Genomic DNA, 11,956 nt, shown 5'->3' with positions numbered 1-11,956 from the left:
CTCCCCCCCCCACCCTCTCTCCCCCCCCCACCCTCTCTCCCCCCCCTCTCCCCCCCCCACCCTCTCTCCCCCCCCCACCCTCTCTCCCCCCCCCACCCTCTCTCCCCCCCCCCACCCTCTCTCCCCCCCCACCCTCTCTCCCCCCCCCACCCTCTCTCCCCCCCCCACCCTCTCTCCCCCCCCCACCCTCTCTCCCCCCCCCCACCCTCTCTCCCCCCCCACCCTCTCTCCCCCCCCCACCCTCTCCCCCCCCCACCCTCTCTCCCCCCCCCACCCTCTCTCCCCCCCCCACCCTCTCTCCCCCCCCCCACCCTCTCTCCCCCCCCCACCCTCTCTCCCCCCCCCACCCTCTCTCCCCCCCCACCCTCTCTCCCCCCCCCACCCTCTCTCCCCCCCCCACCCTCTCTCCCCCCCCACCCTCTCTCCCCCCCCCACCCTCTCTCCCCCCCCCACCCTCTCTCCCCCCCCCACCCTCTCTCCCCCCCCCCACCCTCTCTCCCCCCCCCACCCTCTCTCCCCCCCCCACCCTCTCTCCCCCCCCACCCTCTCTCCCCCCCCCACCCTCTCTCCCCCCCCACCCTCTCTCCCCCCCCACCCTCTCTCCCCCCCCACCCTCTCTCCCCCCCACCCTCTCTCCCCCCACCCTCTCTCCCCCCACCCTCTCTCCCCCCCCACCCTCTCTCCCCCCCCACCCTCTCTCCCCCCCCACCCTCTCTCCCCCCCCACCCTCTCTCCCCCCCCACCCTCTCTCCCCCCCCACCCTCTCTCCCCCCCACCCTCTCTCCCCCCCCACCCTCTCTCCCCCCCCACCCTCTCTCCCCCCCACCCTCTCTCCCCCCCACCCTCTCTCCCCCCCCACCCTCTCTCCCCCCCCACCCTCTCTCCCCCCCACCCTCTCTCCCCCCCACCCTCTCTCCCCCCCCACCCTCTCTCCCCCCCCACCCTCTCTCCCCCCCCACCCTCTCTCCCCCCCCACCCTCTCTCCCCCCCCACCCTCTCTCCCCCCCCACCCTCTCTCCCCCCCACCCTCTCTCCCCCCCACCCTCTCTCCCCCCCCACCCTCTCTCCCCCCACCCTCTCTCCCCCCACCCTCTCCCCCCCACCCTCTCTCCCCCCCCACCCTCTCTCCCCCCCCACCCTCTCTCCCCCCCCACCTCTCTCCCCCCACCCTCTCTCCCCCCCACCCTCTCTCCCCCCCCACCCTCTCTCCCCCCCCCACCCTCTCTCCCCCCCCACCCTCTCTCCCCCCCCACCCTCTCTCCCCCCCCACCCTCTCTCCCCCCCCACCCTCTCTCCCCCCCCACCCTCTCTCCCCCCCCACCCTCTCTCCCCCCCCCACCCTCTCTCCCCCCCCCACCCTCTCTCCCCCCCCACCCTCTCTCCCCCCCCACCCTCTCTCCCCCCCCCACCCTCTCTCCCCCCCCCACCCTCTCTCCCCCCCCACCCTCTCTCCCCCCCCCACCCTCTCTCCCCCCCCCACCCTCTCTCCCCCCCCCACCCTCTCTCCCCCCCCACCCTCTCTCCCCCCCCACCCTCTCTCCCCCCCCCACCCTCTCTCCCCCCCCCACCCTCTCTCCCCCCCACCCTCTCTCCCCCCCACCCTCTCTCCCCCCCACCCTCTCTCCCCCCCCACCCTCTCTCCCCCCCCCACCCTCTCTCCCCCCCCACCCTCTCTCCCCCCCCACCCTCTCTCCCCCCCCACCCTCTCTCCCCCCCCACCCTCTCTCCCCCCCCACCCTCTCTCCCCCCCCACCCTCTCTCCCCCCCCACCCTCTCTCCCCCCCCACCCTCTCTCCCCCCCCACCCTCTCTCCCCCCCCACCCTCTCTCCCCCCCCACCCTCTCTCCCCCCCCACCCTCTCTCCCCCCCCACCCTCTCTCCCCCCCCACCCTCTCTCCCCCCCCACCCTCTCTCCCCCCCCACCCTCTCTCCCCCCCCACCCTCTCTCCCCCCCCACCCTCTCTCCCCCCCCACCCTCTCTCCCCCCCCACCCTCTCTCCCCCCCCACCCTCTCTCCCCCCCCACCCTCTCTCCCCCCCACCCTCTCTCCCCCCCACCCTCTCTCCCCCCCCACCCTCTCTCCCCCCCCACCCTCTCTCCCCCCCACCCTCTCTCCCCCCCACCCTCTCTCCCCCCCCACCCTCTCTCCCCCCACCCTCTCTCCCCCCCACCCTCTCTCCCCCCACCCTCTCTCCCCCCCACCCTCTCTCCCCCCCCACCCTCTCTCCCACCCTCCCCCCCACCCTCTCTCCCCCCCACCCTCTCTCCCCCCCACCCTCTCTCCCCCCCACCCTCTCTCCCCCCCACCCTCTCTCCCCCCCACCCTCTCTCCCCCCACCTCTCTCCCCCCACCCTCTCTCCCCCCCACCCTCTCTCCCCCCCACCCTCTCTCCCCCCCTCTCCCCCACCCTCTCTCCCCCCCACCCTCTCTCCCCCACCTCTCTCCCCCCACCCTCTCCCCCCCACCCTCTCTCCCCCACTCCTCCCCCACCCTCTCTCCCCCCCACCTCTCTCCCCCCACCCTCTCTCCCCCCCACCCTCTCTCCCCCCCACCCTCTCTCCCCCCCCACCCTCTCTCCCCCCCACCCTCTCTCCCCCCCACCCTCTCTCCCCCCCCACCCTCTCTCCCCCCCACCCTCTCTCCCCCCCCACCCTCTCTCCCCCCCCTACCCTCTCTCCCCCCCCTACCCTCTCTCCCCCCCTACCCTCTCTCCCCCCCTACCCTCTCTCCCCCCCTACCCTCTCTCCCCCCCCTACCCTCTCTCCCCCCCTACCCACTCTCCCCCCTCTCCCCCCCCTACCCTCTCTCCCCCCCTACCCTCTCTCCCCCTACCCTCTCTCCCCCCCCTACCCTCTCTCCCCCCCCTACCCTCTCTCCCCCCCCTACCCTCTCTCCCCCCCCTACCCTCTCTCCCCCCCTACCCTCTCTCCCCCCCCCACCCTCTCTCCCCCCCCTACCCTCTCTCCCCCCCTACCCTCGCTCTCCCCCCCCTACCTCGCTCTCCCCCCCCTACCCTCGCTCTCCCCCCCCTACCCTCTCTCCCCCCCCTACCCTCTCTCCCCCCCTTGTCATCCATTTATAATGTTGGCTCTGTTTCTCTTTGTGTGGTTCCTCTAAATGCCCTCATTTCATAGCTTTTATGTTTATTGTCTCTCTTTCCCTGTGCTAAGGACTAAATGCTGTAAACATGGCCTCATCCTATCAGATATTCCCTATGTCTTACCTCTCCCAGCTTCTCTGTGACTTCAAAATAATTGGTTTATTTTTTCTTTCCACAAGTGCTGCCTTTTCTGCTGCCTGTTTCTAGCATTTTTGTTTGTTTTTTTGTTTTCTAACATATGCAGTTTTTCTGATTTTTATAAATATAATGTTTATTAAATTTGAGCTTCATTATTCCAAACTACGATAACATAAAATAGTTAACAAAATTAAATTTCATTACAATGTTACCTGAATGAATCACATTATTTCTTTAACCTAGACTAGGCAGGATGGAAAATGTACAAAGCCAATTGTTCGTAAATTTTAAATCTGTTTGTATTATGCTTTCTTTCTGTTCTTTCACTGTACTGTTGTTAACACTTGTAGCTTAGTGTGGAATGTGGGAACATGGGCAGCACAGTGGCACAGCGATAAAGTTCCTGCCTTACACACCAGAACTCTGTGTTCGATCCTGATTATGTGTGCTGTCTGTACGGAGTTTGTACGTTCTTCCTATGCTTCCATGGGATTTCTCCGGGTGCTCCGGTTTCCTCCCACACTCCAAAGACATACAGGTTTGTAGGTTAATTGGTTTTTGTAAACTGTAAATTGTCCCTAATGTGTAGGATAGTGCCTGTGTACGAGGTGATTGTTGGTTGGCATGGACTCGGTGCGACGAAGGGTTTGTTTCCACGCTGTATCTCCAATGTCTAAAGTATTTTAATCTGTCCTCTAGATGGCCTTACTGAGGTTAGTTCACTGGCACAGATAAAGTTTTGAAGCTTCCATAAATAAAGCCTTTCCTTCATGTACAATATGGTGTATGACTAGCAGCATTAAATACAATGAATTTTTCTTTTACTTCACAGGAAAAAACTGATGTCGAAGGGACCTTATTTGTTTATGCAAGGTATGGGTAATTAGAAATAATTGGGCATTATTTTTACTGTGACAATTATTTTTCAAAAACTGATTAAACAACGTGGCCTTGGATTGTCTCTTTTTATGTACTCAGACACTCTTATAATCTGAGAATAAGAGTACAGTTAAAGTACTGTAAAGTACAGTTAAATGACTGGGCCATTTGTATTGATTTAATATGTAGCGTGTACTGAAGTATAGTGGAAACGTTTTGTTTGTGTGCGATCCATGCATCGTACTATACACAATACAATCAAGCTATAGACGAGCACAATAGATAGTGCACAGTGAAACAATACCAGAGTGCTGAATATTGTGTTACGTGCTTTCAAGCTTTTGTATCTTCTGCCCAACAGAAGAAGGAAGTAGAGGGAATCACCAGGGTGTAATTTAGGTGGGTTTTTTCTGCATGTTCATCCTTTTGAGTCCATGTTTGCAGTTTGCGGGATCATTAAAACCATATCAACTCCCCATTCCCTCCAATCCTCTTGATTTGTTTTTCTCTCTTGCAAATATAGACCCATTTCCCTTTTTGAACCTACAAGTATTTCTATTATAGCACAGTAGTTTTTGTATGGTTTCTTGGGAATCCTCGTGCTTTTGATAATGCCTTATGAAAACATTTGTGTCAATGGGAAAAGAGGGTTGGGGCTTCAAAGTTTCATACTCGCACCAACAAAGCTATTTCTCCCTCAGGAGTTTTGAAAATAAAGGCATTTTAATGCATGTTACAAGTTTATTTTTATAATTCTTAAAAATACTAAAGGCTGTACATTATTACATCACATAGCATCACATTTGGAAAGTGGTGAAATCATCGGACAAAGTCAGCATGGATTTACCAAAGGCAAATCATGTCTGACGAATCTTATAGAATTTTTCGAGGATGTAACTAGTAGAGTGGATAAGGGAGAACCAGTCGATGTGTTATATCTGGACTTTCAGAAGGCCTTCGACAAGGTCCCACATAGGAGATTGGTGTACAAACTTAAAGCACACGGTATTGAGGGTTCAGTGTTGAGGTGGATAGAAAATTGGTTGGCGGACAGGAAGCAAAGAGTAGGAATATACGGGTCCTTTTCGGAATGGCAGGCAGTGACTAGTGGGGTACCGCAAGACTCAGTGCTGGGACCCCAGTTATTTACAGTGTATATTAATGATTTGGACGAGGGAATTGAATGCAACATCTCTAAGTTTGCGGATGACACGAAGCTGGGTGGCAGTGTTAGCTGCGAGGAGGATGCTAGGAGGCTGCAGAGTGACTTGGATAGATTAGGCGAATGGGCAAATGCATGGCAGATGCAATATAATGTGGATAAATGTGAGGTTATCCACTTTGGCGGCAAGAACAGGAAAGCAGAGTATTACCTGAATGGTGACCGATTGGGAGAAGGGGAGATGCAACGTGACCTGGGTGTCATGGTGCACCAGTCATTGAAAGCAAGCATGCAGGTGCAGCAGGCAGTGAAGAAAGCGAATGGTATGTTGGCATTCATAGCAAGAGGATTTGAGTTTAGGAGCAGGGAGGTTCTGCTGCAGTTGTACAGGGCCTTGGTGAGACCGCACCTGGAGTATTGTGTGCAGTTTTGGTCTCCTAACCTGAGGAAAGACGTTCTTGCCTTAGAGGGAGTACAGAGAAGGTTCACCAGATTGATCCCTGGGATGGCGGGACTTTCATATGAGGAAAGACTGGATAGACTGGGCTTGAACTCGCTGGAATTTAGAAGACTGAGGGGGGATCTTATAGAAACATATAAAATTCTTAAGGGGTTGGAGAGGCTAGATGCGGGAAGATTGTTCCCGATGTTGGGGGAGTCCAGAATCAGGGGTCACAACTTAAGGATAAGGGGGAAGTCTTTTAGGACCGAGATGAGAAAACATTTCTTCACACAGAGAGTGGTGAGTCTGTGGAATTCTCTGCCACAGAAGGTAGTTGAGGCCAGTTCATTGGCTATATTTAAGAGGGAGTTAGATGTGGCCCTTTTTGCTAAAGGGATCAGGGGGTATGGAGAGAAGGCAGGTACAGGCTACTGAGCTGGATGATCAGCCATGATCATATTGAATGGCGGTGCAGGCTCGAAGGGCCGAATGGCCTACTCCTGCACCTATTTTCTATGTTTCTATTGTAGAACAGAGTATCACTGATTATCCACAATCAGTAACCTGTGCCCAACTTCTCCCCATATCCCCTGATTCCGCTAGCTCCTAGAGCTCTATCTAACTCTTAAATTCATTCAGTGATTTGGCCTCCACTCCCCTCTGTGGCAGAGAATTCCACAAATTCACAACCTTCTGGGTAAAAAAGTTCCTTCTCACCTCAGTTTTAAATGGCCTTTCCTTTATTCTAAGACTGTGCCCCCTGGTTCTGGACTCGCCCAACATTGGGAACATTTTTCCTGCATCTAGCTTGTCCAGTCCTTTTATAATTTTATATGTCTCTATAAGATCCCCTCTCATGTTTCTAAACTCCAATGAATACAAGCCTAGTCTTTTCAATCTTTCCTCATATGACAGTCCTGCCATCCCAGGGATCAATCTCGTGAACCTACGCTGCACTGCCTCAATTACAAGGATGTCCTTCCTCAAATTAGGAGACCAAAACTGTACACAACACTCCAGATGTCGTCTTACCAGGGCCCTATATAACTGCAGAAGATTATGAAGGCCAACATGCCATTAGCTTTCTTCACTGCCTGTTGTACCAGCACGCCAACTTTCAGTGACTGGTGTACAAGGACACCCAGGTCTCGCTGCACTTCCCCCTTATCTAACCTGACACGATTGAGATAATAATCTGCCTCCTTGTTTTTGCCGCCAAAGTGGATTACCTCACATTTATCTATATTATACTGCATCTGCCCACTCATTCAACCTGTCCAGGTCACCCTGCAACCGCCTAACATCCTCTTCGCAGTTCACACTGCCACCCAGCTTTGTGTCATCCGCAAACTTGCTAGTGTTACTTCTAATTCTTTCATCCAAATCATTAATATATATGGTAAACAGTTGCGGCCCCAACACCGAGCCTTGCGGCACCACTGCCTGCCATTCTGAAAAGGACCTGTTTACTTCTACTCTTTGTTTCCTGTCTGCCAACCAATTTTCTATCCATGTCAACACCCTACCCCCAATACCATGTGCTCTACTTTTGCTCACCAATCTCCCATGTGGGACCTTATCAATGGCATTCTGAAAGTCTAGATACAGTACATCCACTGGCTCCCCTTCATCCATTTTACTTGTCACATCCTCAAAAAATTCCAGAAGATTAGTCAAGCATGCTTTCCCTTTCATAAACCCATGCTGACTTGGACTTATCCTTTTACTGCTATCCAAATGCACTGTTATTACCTCTTTAATAATTGACTCCAGCATCTTCCCCACCACCGATGTCAGGCTAACTGGTCTGTAATTCCCCGTTTTCTCTCTCGCTCCTTTCTTGAAAAGTGGGATAACATGAGACAAATTTATTTGTCTATGATGGATGAGTCTTTGAAATTGATTATCCAAGAGGGCTGTAAAGGCTTGATTTCTGCATATATTCATGACAGCAATTAATCATTTTTTAGACTTTTAAGGATAGGGGATTAATGCAGGAACGTGGCAGTGTGTTATAATCATCTGTGGTCTTACCGAATGGTAAAGCAGCGAAGAGAGGCTGCATGCAACCTCTACTTAAGAAAGTGACTCTTGCTCATCCCCTTAAGTGTAAGTTGCAACAGCAATGTTACAGAACAGACTTTCGTTCTTTTCATGTGTCTGGTGGGAGCAAGGGGTGTAGAGAAAGGATTCTTTTCTGCATTCTAACTTGTTATTTTCTTTTTTTGTTTGGATACTAGATCTGCTTCACCCAGGCATGGCTTCACCATCATGAACAGATTGAATGTGGAAAACCGGACTGAACCAATCACTAAGGACTTGGACTTCCAGTTACAAGACCCTTTTCTACTCTATAGAAATGCACAATGTAAGATTGGAAAATATTGTCTTTTGATAAAATTCCATACCATGTATAAACCATTTCTAAATTTTGGACAGGCTTTACTTAGTGCTCTGAAAATAGTCATAGTCATGCAGCACGGAAGCAGGCCCAATTTGCCCATGCTGACCAAGATGCCCCATCTACAATAGAACTACCTACTGCATTTGGCCCATACCTCTCTAAGCATTTTCTATCCATGTACCTGTCCAAATGTCTTCTAAATCGTGTTGTAGTACCTGCCTCAACTACCTCCTCAGGCAACTCATTCCCATATACCCTTCTTTGCATCCCTTCTGAAATAGAGGCACAACATTAGCCACCTTCAGTCTTCCAATGCTGATTCATTTATCTCAACCAGGGCACCTGCAGTTTCTTCTCTAGCTTCCCATAATGTCCTTGAATATATCTAATCAGGCCTGGAAGATCTATCCACCATCCTACCCCTTGGGTAATCCAACACCACTAATATGGATTATCCTCAAGACATCTCCATTAACTGTCACGTTTCTCCGTCTTCATGTCTTTCTCCACAGTAAAAGCAAAGAAAGAGAGTAATGTATGCAATAGATCTTGAATCTGACCCTGGATTCTCTGGAATTATTAGCACCAGCTCATTGCAAAGGCACAGGCATATATGTAGTATTTCTTAAAACTTGGAAATAACTTCTAATAGGAGATTATCTTCTACTGCCTGAAGAACACCGACTGGTAACCCCAAGACTCATCAAGGGTGGGCATGCTAAATCTGTATCCATTTTCAAGATACAAATCCATAGAGAGTGATGCAGCTGACAGGGCTGCTGCCTCACAGTGCCAAAGGTTCAGGTTTGATCCGGACCTCAGGTGTTGTCTGTGGAGTTTGCACGTTTGCCCTGTGACCGTGTGGGCTTCCTCCATGTGCTCCGGTTTCCGCCCACATCCCAAAAATGTGTTGATTTGTAGGTAAATAACCTCTGTGCATTGCCCCTCGTGTGTATGGAGTGGATGCAAAAGTGGGACCATGTAGAACTAATGCGAACAGGTGATCGATGGTCAGCGTGGACTTAGTGGTCTGTTTCCCTGCTGTATCTTTAAACTAAACTAAAATGAATGAAACTAATCCCTGTAATATTAGGAGTTGCAGTGACTATTGTTCTTAATCATGGTTTACTCTTCCATGGAGAGTAAATCTTTAATAGTGAATGCAGGCACTAGAGATGGCCAGTCGCCTACTACCAATTGTTGTAGCATAATTATATTGTAGTCACTTTGTTGCAAAGGAGCTTGAGGAGTTGGAGCAGCATACTAATACAATATCACTATTGTCACCTTGTTCCAGTATCTTGAGTATTTGTACACTAGAACACTCAAAAGATAATAACTAAGGGAAGTGGATTTTGGAAATGTTTTGTAAATAAGCAAACAAAAAAATTCAAGTGCATGGAACAATAGATAGAAGAGAAAAGGTATGTTACCAAACATAGGGGGGAAGTTAGCAGATTTTTTAGATTTATAATTAAACCTGTTACCTGGGAACATTTAGTTGCAACTCAGAGAAATGTGGTACCTCAATGTACTATTTAAAAATCAATTATTTGACATTTTGTTTGTGTAGCTTTGTCCTCTGCCAAGAAATAGTGAATATTAAAAAGCAGAAAGACTTAGAACAGTTAAACTAAGAGAATTTATAGATCTCTGTGCATTATGGATCTTTGGAAAAGCAAGATATCTTGAAGAAAGTACCTTGCCACCTTGTTAATTTCACCTGCTAATTCAACTAAAGTTATGGTGTTAAATATTATAGTTTGTTAATTTATATCTAATTTATATACAGTACTTGTCACCAATTTGGAAAATCCCAGAAGAGATAAAATGGACCAAATTAAAAACTGCAAAACTCTCAAACCCAAACTAATAATCTTGCTGACTCAAGGAACTGCAGATGCTGGGATTTTGGGCAAAACACAAAAGTGCTGGAGTCATTCAACAGGCCAGGTATCATATGTGGGGGGAATGGATAGGTGATGTTTTGGGCCTTGCTGAGTTGTTCTGAGCTGAAGAGTATCTTTCCCAATATCTACAAAACATTCTTGACTGTAATTGCAGGATGAACATGATTGCAGCCGTCTTCGGCCACACTATTAGATGAAAGATTAATCTTTTCTTCTTTCTGAGGACATTATACAATTTAATTCACTCCTTGTCATTTTGTGAAACACCTGAATCCATTGGCCCCAATAGCATTTCAGCTGCAGTATTGCAGAGTTGTATTTCAGAACTAGCTGTGCCTTTTGAACCAAGCTGCTTCATCACAAGTATTATAAGCTGCCCAAGGGAAATATGAGGTGCTGTACCTCCAATTTGCGCTGGGCGTCACTCTGACAATGGAGGAGGCTCAGGACAGAATAATACTCTTTTTACACACTAATACTCTTTTTACTGTTCCTTCTTGATTATTTTCTTTAAATGTAATTCCAGTGCAGCAGGCAATTCCTGCAAAATTTTAATTTTTAAAGTTGTACTTGTTTAGCCATTTTCGATACATCCATGACAGAAAATACAAACACCAATTAAAATTGGCCGTGAAGGGTCAGCAATATCAAGAGGACGCTTGTTCCTTTTCAGATTATAAATAGGTTAAAAAAGAAGTGTCAAGAATTAGATTAGATATGTGGCTGTTGCCTTCTGCCTCATGTAACCTTTTATAGTCAAAGGAAGCTTTGACTGTGCCTGGGATACATATAGATCAGTCCATGCAACTGACTGCCATAATATTCTGCCAACATTCTGTGCTCTAAACTTTGAGATAAGATAAAGAGAGCTCGAAATGAATGTGAAGCGATTTAATACATTAAACAAAGCGCTTGGTTCCATTTAGTAAGGTTTGAATTTGACCCTAATTATGGTAGTTTAGTTATCTCATAGTGTTCGACCCCAAAGGATGTAAGCATGTTAATATTTCATTTTTATTTTAAATATGCCCAGTTTATTTCATAATCTCTTCATATTTAGCTCTTCTTCTCCTCAAGTCCTCAACATTAAGTAACTTACTTTTTACTTAACAAGAAGACAACATTCTAGGAACGTAAAGCTGAACACTTAACTTTTGAATCGGAAGCAAAGGTTATTGAATGAGAGCAACCACATCTGTTGTTCAAATATTCAATGATTACCCTCCTTTACATGCAGTTATATAATTGTAATAACTGAAACAAAACAAAAATATTGCATTAACAAAGAGACCCCGATTTACAAATTCTTTTTTATAAAATACTGAAAAGCTGAACCATGTATTTTTTCTTCCTTTTACTCCTGTAATTTTTACACTAAATATAACTCCAGAAAAGCACCACAGAGAAGTTTTCAATGCAGTGCATGCTTCATAAATGAAGCCTTAAGTATGCTTCGTTATGGTTATTTTTATTTGTCTTCCATCCCTAATTTTTAAGCTGTGACCACACAGTGATGTGATAAACTTGATAAAAAGCTCAAGTGAAAGGTTTGGATGCAAAAGTCTTGCTCAGATTGTGTGGAGCTTTGGTAAGACATCATTTGTCATAGTTTGGTAATTTTGGTGTCCATATTCAATATGTGATTTACTGTCCTTGGAGACAGTATAAATAAATTCACTAGATAGGGGGCTTGGGATTACTCTATGAGGAAAGGTAAAACAGGATTGGTGCACACTCAACTTGAATTTAGTAGAATGAGAGGTGATCTCATTGAGTCAGACAAGATTCTGAGAGGTATTGATTGTGTGGCTAGCTGGATAATAAATGGCTATTTCCTCTAGTTGAAGAGTAGAACTAGGTGGCGTTAGTGGTGGGATGATAGAATCGTTTTTTGGAAATACGAGTTGCAGATCTCTAAAA

The 11,956-nt window shown here is 49.0% G+C and overlaps 1 protein-coding gene across 1 annotated transcript in view; it reads left to right on the top strand.

The window, feature by feature from the left end:
* The window catches only part of LOC144603752 (mRNA-decapping enzyme 1B-like), a 57,779-nt gene that overhangs the window by 2,767 nt on the left and 43,056 nt on the right, over positions 1-11,956 (top strand). The window contains exons 2-3 of the mRNA XM_078417458.1: positions 4,072-4,112; positions 7,963-8,090. Of these exons, the coding sequence (XP_078273584.1) occupies positions 4,072-4,112; positions 7,963-8,090 (169 nt within the window). The remainder of the gene's footprint in view (positions 1-4,071; positions 4,113-7,962; positions 8,091-11,956) is intronic.

Source organism: Rhinoraja longicauda, chromosome 20 (assembly GCF_053455715.1).
Source record: "Rhinoraja longicauda isolate Sanriku21f chromosome 20, sRhiLon1.1, whole genome shotgun sequence".
NCBI classification, from domain to species: Eukaryota; Metazoa; Chordata; class Chondrichthyes; order Rajiformes; family Arhynchobatidae; genus Rhinoraja; species Rhinoraja longicauda.
This window is presented reverse-complemented; position numbering and strand designations above follow the sequence as displayed.